Genomic DNA, 26,694 nt, shown 5'->3' with positions numbered 1-26,694 from the left:
TGAGTGTTAAATGCATTTAAACACAAATTCATACATCTTTGTTGTCTTCTGAGCAGTGATGTGGTATATTGTTTTGCTTGAGTGCAAATGTGTTTTTGTTAAATTATGTGAGGTCTGCTTCTTCTTAGCAACTCCTCTTTTGTGCTTACTATGTGCTGTCAATCTCCCAGCTGTCATTGGTCCCATAGGGAGACAGGGTTGGGTTTGCATATCTAATTGAGGGGTCAGGGGTGTGTCCTCTGTTCATCCTCTTGTCAGTCCAGAGTGGGTGTGTCCGTCAGGCTGTCTGCACAGTTTGTAGATCTCACATAATGCTCCTCTACATGCCAGTTAGTGTACAAAGAAATCAATGCACCTGTTACAGACTGTAAGTCTGAGTGGACTGATTCTGCCAGGAAGCATAGTGTCTGCTATAAAATGAGTGTATATCATTTATGCTGCTTTTATTCAAGTCAGTGAGACTCAAACCCTCTTTCTTTTTGTAGGATTGAGTGAGATGTGAGGGATGGTCAGCGTATAAATATCTCTGTGGAACTCTGTGTGCATAAGACTTCTGCGCCCAGCCGTCAGTATGAATGGGGACATGCCACATGTGCCCATCACAACCCTTGCTGGGATCGCTGGTCTCACTGACTGTAAGTACATGCATCACACTACTCATACTTCACTGGCCTATTGAGCGCAATGGTAACCACCCTCATTTACATCGGATTTGGTTCTAGAATTATTTTTCCCATTCATTTTTTTTGTATGGATTTTACAAAAATTCTACAATGTGTGGAAGCCATGAGCCAAGCTGCAAGATGAACCATACAACATTGCAATATTTTGCTTTAAAACGCAAATGTCTGTGGACTTTAATTATTTTATGTGTGAGTGAACAATTAATCCCATGAGGCATTGCAAATTAGGTAATTGGGACATAAAAATGGTCAAAATATAAAACTAGTGATTTTTATTTTTCTTACTTCACATTTTAAGTTTTTATTTTATTTTTTATGTCTATTGGGGATGCTCATAATTAACTGGTTAACCGACAAATAATTTTTACTGATTAATACTATTGGTTAAATGGTTTAAAAACGTTTGCTGCATGGTTAAAAAATACGCTGCACATAAAATTAAGCTTTTGAGAAAAAACTCCTGATAACTTGTGTATAAGTCACATTTTATTATTACATTATTGTAATAAAGGCCTAAATAAAACACAACGTTTACAAACATTATAAACATAAGCTATAGGCTATTTTTGATTTCCTCTCACTCCACTGTAAATCATTTCAGGGTTTCTGTTCCAAATGTTTGCATTTTACATCCTTTTATCCTGCCGGTGCGACAACATTTTGTTAAAGGGTCGCACTGGTGCCGCCACCACGTTGCCCAACTGATAAGAGCTGCCTTTATGTTGCATATGAGAAACATCAAACGGCAAATAAAACGAAAGTGAAATGAAACCATGCTACTGATTTGAGCTATGCAGGTCGCGGCTCAAATCTTTGCCTGTTTTCGTTTCACTTTTATTATTCGTTTGTTAGCTCGGAGCAATACTAGACATGGCAGCTCCAGCTCAGTACAGGTACTCGCTGGCCGATTGCTGCGAGATGCAGTGGAGCAACGCTAACTGTAACCATGGTATTGTGGCAGAAATAGTCTAATGTTCTTCCATAATGGGGTTCGTACCCCCCAAGGGTTCGTACAACCTTTTAAGAGTGAAATTCAAGCACTTATCAATGCCTTTCAAGTGCTTCACACTTTTTCCAGCACTTAAAAGCTTTAAATATTATCCAATTTGATAATTGGTAAAAGTAAAAGTTTAAATATGTATAAAAACTAAAACTTCATGGGAAACAAACACTTTTATTTGAAAAAAGACAAGTAGATGGCGGGAGAAGGAGCGCTTATTGGCTTATGCTATTTCCACTAATATATGAAAAAAAAGTTTGTCTCTTGAAAAACAAGTCTTCTGTGTAATTCAGTCACAATTTGAAAAAAAGTAAAGAACGCTCCTTTTATAATCACTGAAGCTCTCTGTCAGTTCAGTATGACACTATAAAAGAGCAATGGTACATTTAATCAGAGTAGAATATTTAAATGTTCCCTATAAAAAATGAGGTTTTCGCGTGTTACTGTTGTTAATAACAAGGTAATTTTATCTGCATCTCAATTCAAGCTCGGTGCTTTACTGTCAAATTTCCAATAAACAAACATAATATAATTAGTAACTGTTCTTATTGATGCAAAAGAATAGTAATTTTATGATTAAATTAACTTCATGATTAAAGTTTAGTGCTACCAAATCAGGTGCTGGTGCCACCATCTACAGGTGAAACTCGAAAAATTAGAATATCGTGCAAAAGTTCATTTATTTAAGTAATTCAACTTAAAAGGTGACACTAATATATTATATAGACTCATTACATGCAAAGTGAGATATTTAAAGCCTTTTTGTTATAATTTTAATGATTATGGCTTACAGCTTAATATGAAAACCTTGAATTTGGAGCCCTGCCTTTGAATTGAACTTTTATTCAGAACAGAACAAGAATGAAAAATGAAAGTAGCTATGTAAACGTCAAGCCAAACTAAATACATTTAAAGTGAAACTGAAAGAGAAATCAGTGTTGGGCTCACGTAGCCTACCTCTCTCATTCGGCACGAATCCAAATGTTTCTATATTTGCAATGTATTTGGATGCTGAACTATTATTTATGTAAACTAGGCTTTGTACTTCACTCCAATATCCACATAAAACATCATCCTTCACGGGTGCAGAAATGTGCTTGGCATAACAGTGAGGCGGTGGTCACGCTCAACAACACAGACTGTACTATGGACTATTTAAGTTGAGCAGTGTAACTTTTTATGTGTTTGGTTTGACTGTTTTTTATTCTGATAATGAACAGGCTGCAATGTCAAGTTTGCAAGAGCTTGTGTGTGTGTGTGTGTGTGTGCGCGCACGTGTGAGGCGTCTGCGCGATCACTTGAAATTTTTTGACATAAAAGCGGAAGAAACTGTGTTTACTTTCATTTGTGTACACTCACAATGAAAACAAAACATTGTGCTTTTGTAAAATAAAGAAAACAAACAGGATGTGATTTTTGCCGTCTCGGTTTCCTTGTTTGTGGAGAAAATAAACAAACAAGAATAAACCGAAACTCAGCATATAGGCTAATACTTGTCGCACAATTTTTCCTTTCGTTTTGTTAATCTTTTAATTACTTAAGTGAAATATATTCTGCGTATTTAGGACTTAATCCTTATAGATGATTTTATCAGTTTTTCCCCGTTCACTTAGAAGCGATGCAGGTGCGTGATGTGCCGATGTGTGAATTATCATGTTTTGTTCATGCTGCTGTTTGCGCACGTAAAACTAAACCCTTGGGAAACTAATTTTGTTATTTTTATTGGGTCACAGACACTTATCCTTTCAAATTTAACATAAACTTGTTGGTTAATGTGTGCTTAACGCAATTTGAAAAATGCAATAAAATCAAGAATCTGTGATTCTTAATTTTCTTTCAAATGTATTTCACTGACAAAAGTACAAAGAAAATATGTTTTCACTGAACAACTTATTTGTATTTAGCTAATTTTGATTATGATGGCTGCAACACTACTAAAAAGTTGGTACAGAGGCATGTTTACCACGGTGACGCATGACCTTTCCTTTCAATTACACTTCTTTTTTTTAATATTGTTTGGGAATTGAGGATACTAAATGATGCAGTTTTGCAAGTGTATTTTTTGCCCAATTTCGCCTGATACAAGACAGCTGCTCAACAGTCTGTGGTTGTTTGTTGTTGTTTGAATCTTCTTTTCATTATGCCTGGTTCAGATTACACGTTTTTTTTGTCTGTCACGTTAGTCGCTGTGTCAGATTACGCGATTTGGACCCTTAAAATCTTGTCGTGTCGTGGACAAGAAACATGTCAGACTTACACGTTGCTTTCCGACCAGCCATCACGTGCCGTCTCACACACACACACATTCACTCGCACACATACACGCGCACTCACTCACACACGCGCACACACACACTCTCGCTCACTCACTAGCGCACACTCTCACTAACACTCACTCACTCACTAGCTCACTCACTCACTAGCTCACTCACTCACTCACTCACTCACTCACTCACTCACTAGCGCACACACTCACTCACTAGCGCACTCACTCACACACTCACTCACTCACACACACACTAAATCACTCACTCACTCACTAGCGCACACTCACACAATCACTCACTCACTCACTCACTCACTCACTCACTAGCGCACACTCACACAATCACTCACTCACTCACTAGCGCACACACACACTCACTCACTAGCGCACACTCACACACTCACTCACTAGCGCACTCACTCACTCACTCACTCACTCACTCACTCACTCACTCACTCACTCACTCACACACACACACACACACACACTCTCGCTCACTAGCGCACACACACACACACACACACACACACTCTCGCTCACTCACTAGCGCACACACACACTCATTCACTTACTCACTCACTCACTCTCTCACTCACTCACTCTCGTCGTGGAGGACCGAATAAAAATCAAACATGCTAGTTTTTTTTGTCGTTAAGCATCGAAGACGTAGGTTGTCGCCCACTATGACACACTATACAAGATGAAACCATCGAATCTTGCGTCACGACGCCTGTTGACGTTCACAAATCCCCACGACACCCTGCGTCAAACGAATCGGGCCAAAATCGGGCTAAAATAGTGTAATCTGAACCAGGCATTATGGGCCATACAGATCTGGACTGGAGGCAGATCAGTCAAGCACATCCACTCTATGGTACAGTGTCTACAAAACCACTCTGTTGTAGCACATGCTGAATGAGGTCTGGCATTGTCTTGCTTCCCAGTCCCACAATCCCAATATATGCCTCCACGTCAGAGTTACCTCACACGCACATGCAAGTCACCCATGCCGTTTTCTTTTGTACTATACCTGTCACTGATGAAAGTCTGGATGGTCCCTTTCGTCTTTGGGACTGAGAACTCAATGTACATTTTTCCCCAAAACAAGCTGAGACATTTCCACTGTCTTTTAGACCGTCTGAGATGAGCTCGAGCCCAGAGATCTCAGTGGCATCTCTGCATTGAACAGATGTATAGCTTTCTCCTTGCGTAACAGAGATTCAAGTGGCATTTCTTGATGCAGTGTCACAGACTGCGTTGTGTGACTGTGAAGTGGCAACGGTTTTCCAAAGCACTCCCAAGCACACGTGGCTGTATTTAACACCGTAGCATGATGGTTTCTCATGCAGTGCCATCTGAGGGCTCATAGGTCATGCACATACTGCCTTGCCGTACATGTACTGAGATTTCCCTGGATTCACTGAATCTTTTCAAAATATTATGTTTGGTAGGTGGTACAATTACCTTTTTTGCAATCTAGCATTGAGAAATGTGACTTGAATTGTTTGACAATTCTCATAATATTTGGCACAAAGTGATGAGCGCTGACCCATCTTTGCTTGCAAAAACTGAGCTGCTCTTTTTACACTCAATCACAACACCCTTACCTATTACCAAATCAATTGTGGACTGTTTCAAACGTGTTTAACTTGGATATTCTATAAGCTTTTCACTTTTATTTAGCCTCTGTCCCAAATATTTTGGAGTGTGTAGCAGCCATCAAAATTTTGGTTAGTGAAAACATTGGATATCTTGTCTTTGTACTTTTGTCAGTTAAATAAAGTTGAAAAAGAATGAACAAATCACAGATTCTTGATTTTATTGCACTTTTCAAAATGTCCAGACCCAACTTTTCTAGATTTGTGGTGAGATATATATATATATATATATAGTCAAGTAAATTAAATGAGACACTTCACTTGTGGATTCTGTGGAAGCATTTACTATTGCATGCTTGAGTTTATGATGGGTCTGTCTTGTACAGTTTGTACATTATCGTTAAATCAATATCTATGGAGAGAATGAAAGGAATTTTTACTTCCAATATTGTGCTCTTGCGTTCTTCTATTGCTAGATTATGTAGAGAATGTGCATGCGAGTTCATTGGAGGTCATAATAAGGGATGGTTTCCTGTAAAAAAAATAAAATAAAAAATACAGTGTAAATTTTATGGTTTTCTTATTGGGTATGATAAAGCAATCTAGTTGTTTACAGTTGCCAAACATAACTGTTGTATTGGACTGGTGTGTGGTCAGTTGTTTGTGTATCTTCTGTTTAAAACTGGGTATTTCTTTCTATCAGAATTTACTGTCTTGATGATCCATTTTATAATTAAGCAATGGGAGACTCTAATGCTTTGTTTTTATAAAGCTGTTATAAAGCTGGGCGTCTTATATTCAGGGTCTTCTTATATTCGGGTATATACGGTATATATTTTTCGAAGAACTCTCTTATAATCACCGAAACTGCATTTAATCAAAAAATTACAGTAAAACAGTAATATTGTGAAAGTTCTTACAATTTAAAATAACCATTTTATATATGAATAAAAGTTAAAATATTATTTACTCCTGTGATGCAAAGCTGAATTTTCAGCATCATTTCTCCAGTCTTCAGCATCACATGATTCTTCAGAAAGTATGTTGATTTGCTGCTAAAGAAACATTTCTTATTAGCAATGTTGAAAACTGATGTACTGCTTTAATATTTTTGTTTAAACCATGATACGTTTTGGCATGATTCTTTGATGAATTGAAAGTTCAAAAGAACAGCATTTGAAATAAAAAATATTTTGTAACATTATTAAACTAAATTTAAATGTTCATTTAATTATTATTTTGCCGAAAAATACAATGGGGAGAAATAATATTTTTTAATGATTGTTATTATTATTTCACTCTAATGCTAAAACTATGTAAGACAATTGCTTTATAAATAAAAATATATATTTTTAAACATAAATCATTACTATTTGTCACCCTTTGCGTCTGTCTATGGGTTTTGCAAATATTTAACCAATGAGAAGTATTAAAAAGCTTGTGACCAAATCTTTTAACTCCATTGCCTCCTCAAACTCTGTTAAACCTCATAACTTTGTTCTTTTTTTTCTTTAAAAGTTGTGGTTTTGGTCAAACTGTGTAAGGGTTGTGGGTGGCCCAAAATGAGCTTTAGCATATTTCTCAATATGAGATAAATCTGTAAAAGGGGAGTTTTACATTGGGTCCATCAGAACATCTCTGACTGCACTTTAGATGCCTGTTAGATTTCTACCCTGCAAGCTCTTGTAATAATAACGAAAACATGGCCTTATTGCACTCTGTTTGTGTGTACAGTGTTGAACCAGCTGCCCCTGCCCTCCCCTTTACCGGGCACCACCACTAAGAGTCTGCTGTACAGCGGGCGTGTAGCTGAGGAAGTGGGGCGTCTGATGGGCTGCAGGGATGAAACTCTGGTTTCTCAGCTCGCCAGTGGCCTCAGCCAGGTCGCCTCGGAGCACATGTGAGTTTCTGCGTACATAAACCACACACCTGCATGCCTCCTCTGTCTCTTTCATCTGTATCACACACGGTCATGTCCGCACAGCCTTCAAAGTATACCCAGCAGCGGATGAGCGCGGATGTTCGACATGTGCAGTACAATTGTTTTTTATACTCTACCAGACGTTAGAGGGCAGCACTTCTATCGGAAGGATAGAAGAAGAAAAGTAGTGGATCCGCCATTGCATGCAAAGTTTAGAACAAGAACCAAAACAGAAACTATGGAGAAGGATAGGATGCCTTGCTTTCTGTTTTGCATCTCTCTTTACGCACTCAGACTTGTACAGTCCATCATAACTGTGTATTGCCACCTAGTGGACTCAACATTCACCTTCTGCACCGTCCGCGAGGTCACAAAAATTGGACCGCTCGTGGATGTCTGCAGACCCTCCCGATGAAGAAAATTGCGTCACATGGACAGTGCGCGGCTCGTCACGAAACACGGACAGCCGAAGTATACTTTGGGATTAACTCTCTGCACTTGCAGATTTATCAGTACATGGGCCCTATGAAATCTTCATTTATTTTTCCCAAAAATGTTCAGTGTTCTCAGATTAAATTTTTCTATTTAATTAATTTTATTAAATTGGATTCTATTTGATGGTTTAATTACATTTTATTAGTAATCAAATAGGATGTCTAATCAGTTGAATTTATAAAACTTTAATAATTAATATAATAACAATTAAATATATTTATATTTATACATTTATTCTGTTCTTAATTTATCAGAAAAGCTGGTAATCAAATTAATACATTAAACTAATAGTTTAATTAATCTTTTAAAATGTAATCAAATAAAATTCTAGAAAGTGCTGCACAACAGGTTTACGGTTTAAATAAAAATATGATTGTTTTAAAACTTGAAATCATAGGGCCCTATGTTGGGTAACGTTACTTTTAAAAGTATTGCATTACTTGCATAATAAGTAACTAAATGCATTACTTAGTTACTTTTTATAGAAAGTAATGCATTGTTACACTTGCGTTACTTTTTCTCATCTGGGCTGGGCCTGCTTGTTTGTTTTTTAATAACAAAAAAAAGTTCTATTTTTGGCAAATGTAAAGGCCCTTTCACACCAAAAGCCTCAAGTGGAAGTGCAAATTCACGTCTGTATGTTTAATAAAGTGAGATTAAATGCATAAAGTATATTATCATATTTTATTAGTGCAGGTTTTGTGTAATATTCAGAGTTTGATTTCAGTTTTCATTTTCTTTTTGAGGAATACTGAATCTGTTTTTGTGCCAGCGAGTTGAGTAAATGCATTTTCACTTTTAGTCTAGAGCAGGGGTGGGGACCATCGGTCCTGGAGAGCCACTGTCCTGCAGAGTTTAGCTCCAACCCTGAAAAAAACTCACCTGATTGTAGCCTTAATGATCCTAAAGACATTGATTAGCTGGTTCAGGTGTGTTTGATTAGGGTTGGAACTAAACTCAGCAGGACATTGGCTCTCCAGGACCAACGTTCCCCACCCCTGGTCTAGAGCTACAATATCCATCATATTTACACGGCACAATTTCTCTGCGCTTACTCCTGATTTAGAAAAGCTGTCAGTCCAATGCAATACCTAACTAGTTCGTTGAAAAAAGTCAAATTACCCCCAACACTGGCCCTATGTACTCTGTTAGTGGTTTGTGAGTGTGTCAAATCTGATATGATTTCCACAGAGAGCTGAAGGACAACCTGGGCAGTGATGATTTGGAGGGAGATGTTCCAGTTCTGCTGCAGCTTTTGCTGTCCAGAAACCCGACCATCTTCAGGAATAAGACCTCACCCAGCACTCCCCAGTATCCAGCCCAGGCGGGTAAGAGTCATTTTAAGCACACAGGCAGACCGATATTACTACAAGGTTAAAAGATTGCACTTGCATTCAGTTCAACCTGAAGAAATAAGTTTTATGTTCAATACTGTACGGAGTTTGCTTTTGTAACAATGCTAACTGATTGGTTACTCCCACCAAAGCATGTAATGATATGTGTGTCTGCTTATAGAATGTGTCCTTCTGATAAGAGATTATGCCTCCCTTTTCCTCTCCCAAAAAGATGGTTACAATTAGGGCTACTGAAAGAGGCATTGTGTTTTATTTGACCTTGAGATGTTCCTTTATACTAAGAAAATAAACATTTTGAAACGGAGAAGAAAAACGAATTAATTCTTTCTCTGTAGCATAACCATTAGTTCATACACACATGCGTGTTAAAACAATCGGTATATAAAATTTCCACATCCAATGTACTTGCCACTACTCCATTCTTCACTAACAGCCTTTTTACAAGACCTGCATTACAAAATAATCCATGCTGATATGTGTCAGAATATGTTGTGCGCGAAATCTATAATATGTTTGCAAACTCATCTATTTTAAAAACATGCTGTTTTATGTTCTGTGACTTCATTGTGATGACTTAATGGGTGCTTCTCAATATCCCTCCGCGTTTCCTCGCTCCTCCGTCCTCCATCCTATGACCCGGAAACCGATCGAGCTCAGCCATCTTGAAGGACATCTCAATTCTCTAAATGCACCGTGAGGTGTATCCTTTTTAATATAATAAACGTGCGTCATAATTCTCCTCCCCCTTCACATCGGTCACAATCATTTTAATTTATACTTTACCTTTGCAGTTTAAATAAACCACACATCTCACATATTTCAACAGGGTATCTTGCTTTATTATTATTTATTATGAATTTCTTAAATAACCAAACTAAAACAACATGAGGGCAGATCCTTTGAGCGCTGCTGATAATACTGTGAAGTTACTCTCGAGTGAGCAATGTTTAAATCGGCTTTCCTTCGATTCCTCCGTCCTCCTCTTCTATCCTTGCAGCCTTCCCTCGCATCCTACAGGGGGTGAAGCTGAGACACGAGGGAAGGAAACGAGGACGCAAAAATAAGAATTGAGAAGCACCCATTGACTGATTGATGTCATTCTTTCCTATTTTAGCAGCAAAAAAAAAAAGCTAGCCATATTGAAACTTTTAGTCAACATCTCGAGTTGTGTCGTTAGTTGCTTTTCTGCTTGTTTCTCAACCAGACAACTTTTCACATTCTTGTTTTTCACAGGTATAAGTCAGCAGTCAATGGCACCGCCGTATAAAATCACGCATGGCTCCATGCAGGAAAGCCCATCCTCTGCCAATTACCAGCAGGCCTCTATGTCCCACAGTCCCACTGGGTGAGCCTGCTTTCTCATTCAATTTTCATCTGGAGGACTAAATTGTGCTTCTATTTGTCACGTCCCGTTGCTTTTCGTTGTACACAACTAACCAACAACTGCTGTTGTTGTTTACGATTATAGCCAGCATGTTTCACGTGTTACAATGTTTAATGTGTAATTGATTTTGGTATTAAATTTGGAGAAAACAAATATAAATGTCAGCATTGCTTTAACATAGGACTGCAGGATGAATCAAAATTAATCCTAAAACGCAATATTTCTTAGTGCGAATATCAAATCGTGAAGGCTGTGATTGATTTAAATAAATGTGCTCCGTGTTTCAGAGTGAAGTGTGGCACTGTTCATCACATGAGCAGCTCATGATTCGTTGTTTTCAGTGTCTCGGAGCCGCTTGCTTCACAGTAGTGTACATTTTGTCAGCTATTTTTTTATTTAGTCTTATTCCTGTCAAATGTACGTTTTTTAGTTTTTATCATATTTAGTCAACCTTGTCCTTTTTTTGTTTGGTCAAGTTTGAGTAAATGTCTGGCATTTTAGTCTAGTTTTAGCCAATGAAAACTGTTTCGTCATGCTGCAAGTTTTACTAGTAGGCCTTTATGATAAATAGCCTATAATAAATCAGGAAATTAGATGAGGCATAATAAACCATGCATGTGGGTTGACATTCTCTTGATTTGTGATAATAGCTCAAAATGCATCAATTCTATTGAAATGTAAAAAATAAATTTCTATTTATTATAATTGATTATAAATTTGAGCAAAATAATCGGGATTATTAATTTAACCATTATGCAGAATGATGAAAATGTTCAACTACACTGCAAAAGGGCCTCTTTTAGCTGTTATGTTGTATTTAATTAATTTAATGTTCAACATGTTATATTTTTGTAGAATATGCTTCAACCATCTAATTAATATAATACCTAATATGTGTTGCTTGTTAAAAGCAGCTGTTCATCAGCTAAAAGGGGCTCTCTTTTGCAGTGTAGTTGAACATAAACATAACATAAGGTCATGAAACATTGCGTTAAAGCCACTGTTTTCATCTACACAGTGCACAACCAAATTCAGAACATTTCAGCCTCCTATTTTTCATTTTTCAAAGTGTTTACTTTAGCCAGTTGAAGGCACAGCACAAGTATCACCTCCGCTTTGTTTTGAGGCAGGAAAAACCCTGATTTAGGTATTTAATTTACCAATAATAACTATTATTATTATATTACATTTTAGTTCGCAATCACAATTTTTTTATCTGAAAAAAATCCCAATCAGATTTTTTTTGAAACATAAAATATTATCAGCTTGGTAATCATGCATTTTATTTAGCTACCCTTTACTTTTCTTTCTTTATATGAAGATTTTTATCTTTTTAAAATAAATAATTGATTTTAATTATTTTTTAACAATTCCGTGTTGGCGATAAGGTTTAGTAGTCTCTTTGTTGACAGTGTCCTCTCCTGTTCCTTCTGATAGGCGTTTTGTGGCGGGACAGTCTGGTTCTGGTGGACGGTTTCTGCCTCAGCAGAGCAGCCCAGTGCCCAGCCCATATGCCCCCCAGAGCCCTGCTACTGGCTACAGACAGTACCCACACCCTCCAGCCTACAGTCAACACCAGCACCTACAGCAAGGTCTGCACAAACACACACTCATAGGCAGCCCTATACATCAGCTCTTCCGTGCATCGAGATCTTTCTCAGTTTTCTGGCTCATTTAGACATTATTCTGTTTTTTCCACAGGTTCAGTAGCAAGTCCGATGATTCCAGGAGGCATGAGAAATGTTCAAGAGAATAAGGTAGAAGTTCTAGGGCTGTCATGGTTAAGACATTTGGCTGACGATTAATTGTCTAAGAAATCATTTTGATTAGGATAATTAATGATCAGTTTAAAATTTTTGATGATTATTTGTTTGTTTTATGCTGCGTTCACACACCAAACGTGAAAATTGAGCGAAATTGTGTTTGAAGCGAAATTGACACGTCCGAGGCAAAATCCTTTTCTTGTGGGAGGGGCAAGTGCTAAGCGGTGGTCTGTTTGCAAGAAAAGCCGCGAAATTTAAAAATACTACTGTTATTGTGTCACGAAATGTAGTTTTAAGAGTTGTTCAGTAGAGAATGTAGTTGTTTAAAGCTCAAATCTGTGGTTTATTTATAAAGATAGCGCCTATTTACAAAATTTGATCTGACGTTTTCAGAGTTGTGAGATCCAGGCGATCACCGGGCGCTCAGCCTTAATCATGTAACTTGCCTGGAACAGCCTTACCTCGGCTAGTCCTCCTGACGTTTGCCGCTGGTAAATGAGAAATGTTTAAATTCACAATCTATAGCTTCGGTTCTACAGTAGTTAAAATACATGAATGACTCGTTATAACGTAGGTCAAACGACTTCTTTAATTATGTTAGTTTTTCTTCATCTCATTCAGAAATGTATGACTGCAAGTGTTCAGTGTCACATTCATAGTTAACATGTAGCTGAACAATGTCATTCCTTCTTTCACACAGGCATTTAGTCATATTACAAAATCATTTATTGTGCTAAACATTTAAAATGACATTATAAACTGAAAAGCGGGCCTGCCCCCGTTTATCACGTCACTTCACCATGTGACAGCAGCTAGCAGGCTCCTGATTGGTTAACGCGGCGCGAATTGATGCCAAAGTTAAAAATGTTCAACTCGGGCATCAGATGCGAATTCGCGTCAAACGCGTGATTGCACAAAGCACCACTCGTGCGTATCGCTCCAGACGCTCAATTCGCCTCATTCGCGCGAACTGGACACGTGAATGAGACGAATCCGCGTCTACCGCGCCGCACTAAAAGCCTCATTCGCGCCGCAGGACCTCCAGACGCGCGTACACGTTTCTTTACATTGACTTAACATTGAAATCACTCGCGCCAGACGCTCTATTCACGTTTGGTGTGAATGCAGCATTAGGGCTTTGATTTTAAGATGAGGAATTGTCTTACTTTTTTGTGGGAATTTATTACATGTCAGAAATGACTGTGATTAACTAAATCCTTTGGTGGTCACATGCAGTATAAGATAAGTGACCCCTTCTAATTGTGTTTTTCTCTGTAAACTGTTAGGATCAGATAAGGACGGGTTTCACGTCTCATATACTGCAGTCATCTCCACCTTACACCCCTCCATGTGATGGAGCTCAAGACATGCATCTGGGCTCCCCAGATAAGCAGCGCGGGCTGAAGCCTAATGAGGGAGAGCGGGACACTGCCGATAAGGCTGCGGTGTATGATATTGTGGGCTCACCGGGAAAAGACACACTAACTCACACTAAGCTGATCCTGAGGCAGTCACGGGCGAGGCCAGTGGAGGTGGAGCTTGGGGGAATGTACCCGGGCTCAGACCCAGAAGGAGAACTTGTGGAGGCTCTTGCCGCAATAGAAAGGATGGAAAGTGAAGCGGCCATGGAAACGGACCGTAGCGCTAAAGAGGTGCAGGACAAAGGTATGATGCAGGATCATTAATCATTATTAAACACGTTGTCTTCAAAACTGATATTTGTGCTGATATAGGAATCTTGAAAAATGGCATATGGTTACTGAACAAACAGTTTAGCAATTCTCTGTTGTTCACATCTTTGAAACAAGTGCTCTCCGAGGCTGCATTTGTTTGATCAATGTGTAAAAAACTTTATATTATGAAATGCTATTACATTACAACTTTCTTTAGTTTTCTATTTGAATTAGTGCGGTCAATCGATAAAAAAAAATTTAATTAATAGGGGTGTTGCGATTCTCCAAGTCCTCGATTCGATTACATTTTCGATTCTAAGGTCACGATTCGATTCTTTTTTTTTTTTTTTCTTTTTTTTTTTAAAGCACAGGTTGCTATGCCATTTTTAGACCAGACTTGCATAATATCTGACCTTTGTTCGCACACTACATTGTCAAATTTAAAACATTTATTAAGAACATAATGAAACAATAACTTATATCAAGTTCAGTCAATTGGAAACTTAAGCAAAATAACCTGCCATCTAGTTTATCTTTTGTAACTGGAGTCTTCTTCACAGAAGATGACATTCAAGTTCACAACAAAACAAACAAACAGCTGTTGGTTTAACAGATAAATCTATGCGTCGCACAGTGCCGCGTCTTTAAAATTCAAACACATCATTTTCTATGAGTGTACACGCGGCGCCCGGCAGCAACATCTCGACGCAACAACAAAACGTCCTCGCGCGGCGCAAGCCATTGAAATGAATGGGTTTCATAGCGCCGTGCATTCCTCGTCCTGTGTGAAAGTCCCTCGACTCGCAGCACTTCAACACGCATGTTTTTTTCCGCTTGACAAGCCGACCGAACGCGACATAGGGGCGTGGCAGCATCGACGATTCCATTTTTTTATTCGAAGTTTGAGATTGTGACTTAATTTTGGTCGATTTCGATTTAAAATCGAAATCATGACACCCTTAGTAATTAATCATGATTTATCGCACCTAACATTAAAGTTAAGATTAAATTTTATATATTTTTATATTGTAATACTTTACACATTGAATCTCCAAAATAATGTAGAAACAACATAATGTGTATATTTTAAATATATTTTTTCTTTATGGCATCTTTTTACTAAGCACTATGAATGAAAGCCAGTTCCCACCCTGTTTTTATGCGCATTTTGAAGTATCGCATCAGAAACTAGTGATTCTGCGAAAGAGTTAATGCTGATAATGGGAGATGGAAACAGATTCGCAGAATAAATTCTGACATTAAACTAGGGATGCACCAATAAAAAAAATTCAGATCCGATACCAGTACAGTTTTTTTTTTTTTTAAATCAAGTAGAATTTCTATAACTCTGTGTTGAACTGATGATCTGGTTTATGGTTTGGACTGGTTTATGTAAATTTTAGGGTTAGTGATGTCATTTAGTCCCTACCAGCTGTTTGTTGTAGTCCTTAAAAAAACATTTCTTTAAAAGCAAATATCTTCCTTTGCTTTGACCTTTGAGTGTTGTAACTGTGCAGATGTTGGTTATGCTCACATAGCAACATTACACACTAACTAAAGTTAGAAAAGTGAAATTCTAATCAACCACCCCTTTAAATTTACTTTTGGCCTGACGTTTATATAGCTACTTATATTTTTTATTTTTCTATTCTGAATACAGTTCCATTTAAAGGATTTGTTGTGGAGTGAGGTGAACTAAAATAGCCTTGCTATGTTTATATTATAATATTTGTAAACCTTCTGCTTTATTTACCGGTATTGTAAATTATTTTTTAATGTAATAATTAAATGTGACTTGTATGCTACTTATACTCCTTTTTTTAATGCTATTTTATATGGGTAGCTTATTTTTTAATGTTTTAAAATATCTTAAATTACTTTAAAAATTACTTTTTAAACCTTTTAACTGTTAGTTTAACTCTTAATAATAGTATTAATCGGTCAAAATTCTTAAAGGATTAGTTCACTTTTAAAATGAAAATTCTGTCATCATATACTCACCCTTAAGTTGTTTCAAACCTGTATGAATTTCTTTCCTCTGCTGAACACAAAGGAAGATATTTAGAAGAATGTCAGTAACCAGACAGTTTTTGGTTCCCATTGACTTCCATAGTATATTTTTTTCCTACTATGGAAGTCAATGGGAACCAGACCTTGCTGAATATAAATATTCATTCATTTAAACAACAACTTTGCAATGGTTGAGTAACTGCAAAGATGCACAAATACAAAATCGAAATAAATAAATAAATTGCATTTTGCAAAAATAAAGGCTTTGCTGTATTTTGACATTATTTCCCCCCCCAGATTTTCATAATAAAAATAACCATAACAGAAATATTTATAGGAATTATTTTTTTTTTTAATGGAGAATTTGGGGGTAAACTATGACCTGGACACTTGAGATTCAATGTCCCATTCATGTCTCTTTCTCTCTGTAGATAAGCCTTTGAAGAAGCGAGACTTTAAACAGGACTCCCACCCACAGGAACCTGGCGCAGCTGGTACAGCTGGTTCAGGCTCTGGGGCTCCAGGTGGGGGAGGCGGGGCTAACGCAGGGCACAGGCTGGCCCCTCAAGAGGCCAGTGCTGCGGGCACCAGCGCCAGCCGCCCAGGCCTGCAAGTGAGTTTGGAGCAAGCGGGAAGAGTGGAGGATGCGTGCATGGGCATGCCTATCCCTGCCAGCGAGGCTCAGCGCTGGCCTCAGGAGCCGCAGGAGGGCGTCACCCCGAAGCCCGTCAAACACAAGCACGACCACGCTCCAGAACACCGGCATCGCCACGATGACAAGCAGCCTGATACCCCGCGGCAGAAACACAGACCTGAAGGTCGGCACGCTGACGTCAACACGCAGCGAGCCGCTCAGTCGGGGAGTAAACCGGTCGAACTTCCCCCATACATGCTGGGTGAAAACACCAGTTCGGGAGCGCTTAAGAACTTCACCATTCCCAAAATCAGTAAACGGGGAGATCACGGAGGCGGAGATCTTCCAGAAGGCTGGAAGCAGCCGTGTGTGCGGCTGGAGAGACTAGAACCAGAGATGGACGTGAAGAAGAGCGTCAAGCCTGTGGTCGTTCTGCAGAAACTCTCCATAGATGAAGTCCAGAGGCTCATGAGAGAGAGAGACTCACGTGGCTCCAAGTCCGGCAAGAACAGACTCTCCTCTGGGAGATCTGGGAAAGGTAGGGGAACTCCTTTTATGTTTGTCTCATTCCAGTTTGAATGACGGTTTGTCGGTTTCCCACTCTGAGAACATCATGATGGTTTTTCCTTTTGAATTGGACGGGCAGCCAGGCAGGGAGAAATATTACTTGGCTACTTGTGTGAGGGCAGTTATGCACTATGTTTCTTGGGTTTTCCAGCTGGTAAGAGCTGAACCATTACCGCTTTGTTTTTGTTTTTTTAACACTTTGAAATGGCTCTTGTAAGTGGATGTCACCAAATAGTAATAATAATATCTCATTTATATAGCCAGACTTTGTTGTGTGATGGGTTAGAAATACAGAATACATAAATGAAAAACTAATTGTTGGACTATTAAATAAATAAATGGTTGTATTTAGTTATGTAGATTTCTAAAAGTAATACTAAATCATTTGTAAAAGCTGATGTTTTTATTGTTATTGAATTGCTGTTGGTAAGATTGTCATGATCGGTGTTATTTTAGTGGTTTTTTTTTTTGTATTTTGAATTAGCTTTTATTTTTAGATTTTCAGTTTTAGTAATTTTGCTATGTGCTATTGTCAATTTAGTTTTTTCTACATATTTCTATTAGGGCTGCCAATGTTAAGGCATTCAATATCCTTCACGCTTTAAAATATGAATGAAGCATGCAAAATTGCACCATTAACTTAATTTACGTCGCACAGTTAAATAATCTTAGTAATCGGGAGTTTATCAAACTGAGCATCTACGATGGCTCAAGCACCTGTAACCTTGGTTGGTGGAAATTTCTATTCTAACCCTTTAACCCGATTTCACTTCTATGTTTGTGATCCGATCATTTTAAGCCGCTTAACTCCGGGAAAGTTTTCAGTCCAATAATCCAGTAAGTGAATGCATTCAAACAATCAGTCCAAAACAGCGCTAATGTAAAGAAAACCAGGCTTATTATATCAGAGATGGCAGAGAGAACAGTGACTCGCGGACAGTTTTCAGTAAATTATTCCTCCAATGTCTGTTTAGCTTTAAAACACAAGCTTTGACATATCCTGTGATTGTCTCTGAAGAGCGTGAGGCCTCACACATTGCACTGTGTAAAATACAGACCGAACAGATCGTAACTAAAAACATCCCACCGCTGTATGGCCAGATGAGACACAAACAACGTTTCTCGGCTGGATAAATCAAACGGCTTCTTACTAGTAAAGTGTGATTGATGAGATTTGTATTCAAGGTAAAGACAATTGCAGTGATGTACAGGAGTCGTGCAGTAAGCACGTGCAAGTCTGCTATTATTGATTTGCAAAACAAGCCGTGTAATTGCGCTCTCGATGCACTGATATCGCATTTGTATTTATGCAGACACATTTAAGTTAATTCAGTACATTGTTACCACAAACATTTTATCTGTCATGACCTGTGTATGTTGCTGTGTTTAGTAATTCTGAATGGATCCGTTGTGTGTGCTGTAGTATATTATACAGTCAGTCAAGGCAGTTTAGTTTAGTTTTTTTGTTTTGTTTTTCATCTCCATGTGGTTCTCCTCAGTATCACAACTTGCCATGTCTAAAATGTAAACAAGCTCTTTGCTTTTGCACTGTACACATACTGTACACTGAATTCTGTAATGTTTTTTTCTTTGGTGTGCATAAATTCATGAATTAGATGAACTCATGTCATTTGGTGATTAGGTGTCCTTTTGGAGTCTCCAAGTGTCCTTTTTTAGAAAGACACCAAAATGTACCTTAAAAAAGCGTGTAGAAAATAGTTTTGTGAGAATTGTCCTTCAATCTGAGAGTTTACAAATGATGACAAAATAAACGTGTTAAACAAGATAAATGATGTATGCTTAATTTCAGTGTAAGTTGAGTGTAAGTCTTTGTGCCCAGGTGGAATAGACCCGTCCGTGCTGAAGGATCTTCCTCCTGAGCTGCTGGCAGAGATCGAGTCCACCATGCCCCTGTGTGAGAGGGTGAAGATGAACAAGCGCAAACGCAGCACTGTTAACGAGAAGCCTAAGTATGCGGAGGACAGCTCAGAGGACGAGGATTTCGGTGAGTTGCACTGCTTTCCACCACTGCAATGATCACCGCACAAAGAGGAATACCAAATCAAGATACAATGCTTCACAATACTGAACATTCTCTTAACTAAGGTAATGAGGTGCATCCTGAGATGCTTTTTGAACCATATTGATAGTTCACGTGCATGCTGGACACTTGTTGACTGAATTTCCTCCACTATCTATCTCCTATTCAAAATAAATGAATAACACATTCTGCAGAGCCACTAAAAGGACATGGATAGTCTTTCTGCAGTTGTCTGTTACACACTGGTTTCGGCCGTACGCCAATTACATTACTTGTCCATCACGGCACTGCCCTCACTGTCGTGAAGCTTTTTTTATAGAATTAAAAAGCATTTAGTTCAGTTATACAACGGACGCTGAAAGTGTCTGTTTTATACAGCTCGGGTCAGATTTCACTCATCACGTGAAGAGAGCAAGGAGAGATGCGCAACAGATCCTGAGCATCATTGACAAATATCTTATCTGGTAAAATATGTGGTCAGTACCGCCACTCCTTATACACAGAGAACGTGTGATCGCGAATTAGAGAACACATTCAGAAGCGATTTCAATGCTCCTCATTTTAATAGTTGCTCCCTGATCCCAGCAAATAATAGAACATATCATTACCTATCTATGTAATGGTGTGAGAATGCAAAAGTTTTGTGCGTCTCATATTTTTTTCCAATCAGGAAAAAGGGAGCGACCTTTAACCCGCGGCAATAATTAAAAAATTGCAATTTAAATAACTGCATGTCTCTTTAGGGGCTCCGTAGAATGCCTTATTCATGATCCGTTCCTATCCGAATAAATTATTCGGCTTTGGACACATCCCTATGTAATTATAATTTCACCCATTTAAGCAAACTGATGCCTCATTATTGCACTTTTTATTTATTTATTATTTTAGTAGAATTTTGATTATTTGTGAAACAAGCAATTTCCAAGTGAAATGTTTTTTAAAAACAGCAATAAACACGCATTACATTTTTTTTTTTTAAGTAAATGGACTTAAATGTTGTTTTTTTGTTAAAGGTAAGTGTTTTATTTACAACTTCAAAAACTATTTGTTTTAGAGTGTGGATGGAAATTCATAATTCAAAATAATCAGTCAATTGCAGACACCTGCCAACCTGTACGCATTTTGCGTAGCGGGCACGCATTTTGACCTCAAAAGTACGCTGGTACGATTTGTCACTAAACTTCGCAAAAACCTGGTGCCCTCTGTGCACGCGCACGCAGTCCTCAAATCAAGCAACAGCAAAAAGAAGAAGAGTTCCACCAATCATAGCGCTGGGTTCATTCCCCAAATAACATAGCAAGCGGGGATGATTGACAGATGCGTAAGGCCTATCATTAAAAAGAGACTGAAAATCGACACCAATAAGAATCCCGCTCGATCCCCCTTCCACTCGCGCGGCAGATGATCGCACATGACTGATTTGATTTCATAAGCGAGGACAGTGTCAGTATACAGTGGTCACGATACTTCTGTCTCCTGAAGGTAAACGGCCTGGGGTGGATGTGGAAAGTTTAAATATTGTATTGAGTTAACTTAATCCTCTGGATTCGATGATAACACGGGAGGGATCGCATGGATTATCTTAAAATACTCCGTCAGCCATGCAAATTATAAAATGCTCAAGTAATGCTAAACAAAAAATAATAAATTTGAAATCGCTATGGCCTAGTGACTATGAAAGTGCTGTGATTTGTGAAGAAACGGGCGTTTATTTATTAATTCTCAGTGTTGAGAAACGTAGCCTGCACGTGTTATGTTATTGTGCTAATAATAACTAAACTACCTAATTATGTTACATATTTATTTTGTATGAAAACTTGCGCGTTAGTTACTTATGGATTAAAAAGTGCCGTTGTATCAGTGCTGCGCGAGCTCTCACAAACACGTGCACACACACACACACACACACAGAGAGAGGATAATTGTAAAATGAAAATTGACGGGCTAGTTAATATTTTCTTGCTTGTGTTTTTTTCTGTCAAAATGTCAGAAAGCATTTTGTATTATCCATCCGTGTTTTTAAAATGCGTTAAATGACGGACGATTTACTGTTAACACAGCCCTCATTATATTATGTCGGATTCGTCTAACTTATAGGCCTAACGTTACTTGATATTCTTTTTTAGAATAAGTGATTCGTTTTGCTATTATTGGACTCCTGTCTAATCATTGTCAACTAGTTTCTATAAATATGTTTGTATTGGCTAACATTTATTCAGCTAATGCGTGTACTGTTTAACATTTATTCAGCTAATGCGTGAAACGTTACTGTTTAAAATGTGCAATGTTCAAATGCAAAGACATCCCGTCACAAATAGAAGCTATTTTTTTTTCTGTGGGATTTAGTATCATATTTGGATATTGGAATAATAAATTATGTAGCCTAGCTTAAATGTACACACAGTGTACATTTTGTTGTTGGGGGGGGTTTTTTTAACAGTTTTTTTGGGGGGTTTCTTAATTTTAGACTATTTGACCAGCTCATATGCAATGCAAGGTTGGCAGGTCTGCAATTGTTCAGTCAAGTAAACAAAAATCTGCCACTGTTTTCTGCCCCAGCATCTCGTAAACGTCAGAAGAAGGAGCGCGATAGAGCGTGGGAGTTTGAGGATCGAGACCGGAGGAGTTCAGGAGAACATCGAAGAGGAAATTCCGACGCACGCAGAGGCTCAGGCAGTCGATACGACGAGTCTGATGAAGATTCTCCTCCTCCTAGCCTTAGCGATGGTTAGCAGAAAACAATCCAGTCTCTATTAGAATTTATTAATGCCTTTATCTGCACGTTATAAACACTACCGTTCAACATTTTGAGGTTGGTTTAAAATGTTTTTTTTTTTTTTGGACAATAGACTTAATGCACACCTGCACTACTTCCTGAACTTTAGCCAGCTCCTTTGTTTCCTGTCTGCCATTATTGGACAAACTGATTAATCCAGGTGTGCCTGACCAACAACAATAATCAGGCACACCTGGATTAATCAGTTTGTCCAATAATGGCAGACAGGAGACAAAGGAGCTGGCTACAGTTCAGGAAGTAGTGCAGCTGTGCATAAAGTCCATTCTCTTATGCTCACTAAGACGGCATGTATTTGATCAAAAATACAGTAAAAATGGCAATATTGTGAAAATTAATACTATTTCAAATAACTGTTTTCTTATATTTTAAACTGATTTATTCCTGTGATCAAAGCTGAATATCAGTCTTCAGTGTCACATGATCCTTGAGAAATCATTCCAATATGCTGATTTGGTGCTCAACAACATTTGTTATTACCAATGTTGAAAACATTTTTGAAAACACATGAGTTCTTTGAACAGAAAGCATTTATTTTAAATTAAACAGCTTTGTACATTATCTTTACTGTCACTTTTGAGCAATTTACTGAAAAACAATTCAGTCTCCATTAGAATTTAATAATTAATTAAAAGCTCAGCTCCAAAAATGAGTGAAGCTATCAGCGTCGTCATATTATTTGATATTTTTCTAAAATGTGCTGAAATGGTCCATTAGTGGTTGATTTGTCTATTTTTATTATTTCAGTTGCAAGACGTTTAAAGACAAAAGAGAAGCAGAAGAAGAGGAAAGCATATGAGCCTAAGCTAACACCTGAAGGTAAAACCTTTCACCCTTTCCTCAAAATTGTGAATTTTCCCTGTCAGAATGAAGCTCATTAAATCCCACATGATATTTTCCATTCTTTCCCCCAGAAATGATGGACTCGTCCACTTTTAAAAGGTTCTCGTTGAGTATTGACAACATCTTTGAGAATCTTGAGGATGTGGACTTTACTCTTCAGGGTAGGTTCAATATATATATATGTGTTTTGTTGTTGTAGATTCTGAACTATAACTCTTTCAGTTTTTGAGAAAGGTAATCTCTTCATGTGTTTGTGTGTTCTCAGATGATGATGAGATCCCTCAGGAGTTGTTGTTGGGGAAACAGCAGCTAAATGAACTGGGCAGTGAATCTGCTAAGATAAAAGCCATGGGCATCACCTGCAGGGTAAGAGATACATCACCTCTTTTATGCGGTAATAAAAACCCCATGAAATTTTACTCAAAGTTTTGTAGGGTTTAGGCTAGCCCATGTCTATGGGCAATCTGTATAGTAGTGCATCTATAAAGGCCATCTATATGATATGCACTAACATTTTTAAAACATTTAGTTTACAGTCTGTCTCTTGGGAAAATGGACCAAAAATATTGATGTCTTGTTTTAAGTGGAATAGTTTTGTAAAATGAGAATGTCCCTTCCCCAAAACTGACAAGCCTTTTATAGGGACTTTAAATAGGGATTTTGTCGTCTTCTGCTCTTAGTTGCATTATATCCACTAGTGGTAACACTTTATAATAACTGCATGCTATGAATCATTAGTTAAGCATAAGTAAATAGTTAGTTCATCATTTATAAAGTATTAAAAGTAATTAATAAGTGGTTTAAAATTGTAGCTATAAATGCTTTATTCTTGATTTATTGTGCATTGTTTATCTGTGGTTTTATGTTTACTCATTAGGATACTTGTTTACACTTTGTACAGCACTTTGGCCAACAGCTGTTGTTTTTAAATGTGCTCTATAAATAAATATGTCTGACTGACTGATTTATAAGCATATTTATAATGTTTCATAATTGCATTTTCATACTTTATTAATTATCAGTTTTTCATTTAAAAAATATGTATTACATTATTTACAAACCAGTTATTTAGGAGTTGTCCATAAGATAATTTAGAACGTGCAAGTAAATGATTAATAAACTATTTAAATGTACATTTATACATCTTATTATGTAGACGTGTAGTAATAGTGTGTTAATAAATGCTGTAATTCATGATTAATTCAGGTAGTTATAAAACATTTAGTAGTTGTCACTTAACTATTTTAGTGAGCTCATCTAAAGTGAGGACTATTTATGCCTCAAAGCTTTTACGAAGGAGATTTAAAGGCTCAGTTATTTTCTAAACAGAAAAATTAAACAAACACAACACAGAGTGATACTGAACTGTATTTTATGACCATTTTCCATCTTCTCACTTAACCAAATCTTGTGAAGACTAAAGATCGTGTAGAATATATTTATTTAGTACACAGAAATATGCTAAATGCTAAAAAAGCAATACATTTCCTGTTGTTTGTAACATGTCAATTTTAGCTGTATACCTCTTTTTTTTTTTTTTTAATGCCCAGATTCCTTCTGATAAACTGGTGAGACTGTTGAACATCCTGGAGAAGAACATTCTGGATGGAGCCAGTCTTTCTACACTCATGAACCTTGTAAACAGCACTTTGTTCCTTTATTCATATTTGTCTCTTGAGTGACACTTTCATACTTTAAAAGATGCCTTTTAATCCACTGCTCACTCTTGTCTCCTCTGCTCTTCATCAGGATAATGAGGGAGAGGACGAGGAGCGTCTCTGGCGGGATCTCATTATGGAGCGTGTGACCAAATCAGCGGATGCGTGTCTGACAGCACTGAATATCATGACATCATCTCACATGCCCAAAGCCGTGTACATTGAGGATGTGATCGAGAGAGTTCTGCAGTACACTAAGTTCCACCTGCAGAACACTCTTTACCCGCAGTATGATCCAGTCTACAGAGTCAACCCTAAAGGAGGTGAGACACTTAACTTCTGCTGGAGGCCTGTTCACACCAAGTCTGATGTCTAAATGGTAGTTACAGAGTTACAATAATCAAATTTTTTTTGCTCTAAACTTATTAATTATTCGCCTGAATTAATTGTTTGAAAAATGTATTTAAGTCCGCGTGAACCGGAAGTTGCAAATGACTTTTCTCAAGTGTTGTGACGCATTTCCGAGTGAAACGGAATATTGAACAGAGGGCAGGGTTTTACTTCAGCGCTCCTCCTCTCCATCTCGCGCCCATATGAGTAACGGTTTGAGGGGAGTGGTTAAGCGATTAACCAAACCAAGCCGTCAAACCTACGTCATCAGAAAAAGAACCATATTCCAGACCTGGAAGTAACTTTCAGACTTTGATTAAAGATAACTTCGGCAAACATTTTTTTTCCGTGTATTAACTTGGACGGATTAATTGTTCACCACAAGACTAGTAATATCCGCTAACAAAGTAAATAGGGTCATTTTTTATTTCATGCCGACTTTAAAGTTACCAAAGTCCTTTTTTAGGGAAAGTCTGTTCACTTGGCAGCCATATTTGCAACACCTTCGGGCATCCAAGACCTATGTACTTGATTGGAGGAATTGCCGAACTCAAAATTAATTAAATATTTTAAATCAGCAACAAAATCTGACATAAACTGTCCCATAAATGTTTTTATTAATGCTCAAATAGCATTAAAAAAAAGTGTTTTTTTTTCAGGCTAGCCCAGCCAGTGCACATCATAAGCGCATGTCTCAGAACAATTACTTTTTCTATAGCAACCGGAGCTTCGGCAGCTGCAGTGACACAATAACCGTATCAATCAGTGATTGGCTTTTTTATTTAGAAGGCATTAATTAATAATCACAAATAAAATTTAAAAAGATCATCCAAGATATTTTCCATTGGTATTTACTGCTATTGTTGTAATCATATTAAATGTGTTTGTATTTGTAAATGAACTACTAAATAACATCTTCATGCGTTATGAATGATGTGTGGTTTCAGGTTCCTTGCTCAGCTCCAGAGCAAAGCGAGCCAAGTGTTCCACCGCCAAGCAGAGAGTCATCGTCATGCTCTATAACAAAGTGTGTGACGTGGTTAGCAACATCTCAGAGCTGCTGGAAATTCAGCTAATGACTGATACAACAATATTGCAGGTATTAACTGTTCGGTGCCGTGTACTTGTGTATACTCTCTAAATTCTTGCCATTTATTACATGTTGCATCACTCTATGATTTTAAAAATGCTTTTGTTCTTCTGCAGGTCTCTTCAATGGGCATCACTCCTTTCTTTGTGGAGAATGTCAGTGAGCTGCAGCTCTGTGCCATAAAGCTGGTGACGGCGGTATGTTTTCTTTGATTAGCAGCAAAACCCTGTGCATTCGGTCTATCATGCATTAAATACATTTCTCAACATTTAAGAAAATTGGGAATAAATATGGCTTACCAGCCATTAAACTATTTTGCATGATTTTTTTTCCCGACAAAGTCATACTATTACTTTTATGTTGTGATTTAAACAATTCCAGCTCAACGTATAGCGAGCGTTTGGGGCTTGGCTTACTGTAGCAGGCGGAGCCAGAGGGGTTTAGCCGGTGTGGGACCATGGCTGATGCGTTACATGGGATGGGTTTATAAGCGAGGAGCTCGCGTTCGCTCTAGACCGAGTGTTAGCCT

The 26,694-nt window shown here is 37.9% G+C and overlaps 2 protein-coding genes across 4 annotated transcripts in view; one reads left to right on the top strand and one right to left on the bottom strand.

Moving 5' to 3' along the window:
• Positions 1-26,694, bottom strand: part of osmr (oncostatin M receptor) — a 599,178-nt gene that overhangs the window by 384,026 nt on the left and 188,458 nt on the right. The window lies entirely within an intron of this gene.
• Positions 1-26,694, top strand: part of nipbla (NIPBL cohesin loading factor a) — a 47,541-nt gene that overhangs the window by 1,746 nt on the left and 19,101 nt on the right. For both annotated transcript variants that reach the window (XM_079606197.1, XM_079606198.1), the window contains exons 2-18: positions 486-635; positions 7,282-7,447; positions 9,155-9,291; positions 10,552-10,663; positions 12,140-12,294; positions 12,404-12,459; positions 13,752-14,130; positions 16,580-17,320; positions 19,190-19,354; positions 21,950-22,117; positions 22,932-23,003; positions 23,099-23,188; positions 23,293-23,393; positions 24,578-24,664; positions 24,777-25,008; positions 26,023-26,174; positions 26,282-26,362. In XM_079606197.1, coding sequence (XP_079462323.1) covers positions 572-635; positions 7,282-7,447; positions 9,155-9,291; positions 10,552-10,663; positions 12,140-12,294; positions 12,404-12,459; positions 13,752-14,130; positions 16,580-17,320; positions 19,190-19,354; positions 21,950-22,117; positions 22,932-23,003; positions 23,099-23,188; positions 23,293-23,393; positions 24,578-24,664; positions 24,777-25,008; positions 26,023-26,174; positions 26,282-26,362 — 2,958 coding nt within the window. In that variant the 5' untranslated portion in view covers positions 486-571. The remainder of the gene's footprint in view (positions 1-485; positions 636-7,281; positions 7,448-9,154; positions 9,292-10,551; positions 10,664-12,139; positions 12,295-12,403; positions 12,460-13,751; positions 14,131-16,579; positions 17,321-19,189; positions 19,355-21,949; positions 22,118-22,931; positions 23,004-23,098; positions 23,189-23,292; positions 23,394-24,577; positions 24,665-24,776; positions 25,009-26,022; positions 26,175-26,281; positions 26,363-26,694) is intronic.

Source organism: Phoxinus phoxinus, assembly GCF_949152265.1.
Source record: "Phoxinus phoxinus genome assembly, chromosome: 3".
Lineage (NCBI taxonomy): Eukaryota > Metazoa > Chordata > Actinopteri > Cypriniformes > Leuciscidae > Phoxinus > Phoxinus phoxinus.
Note: the sequence above shows the minus strand (reverse complement) of the source record. Positions and strands in the feature narration are given on the sequence as shown.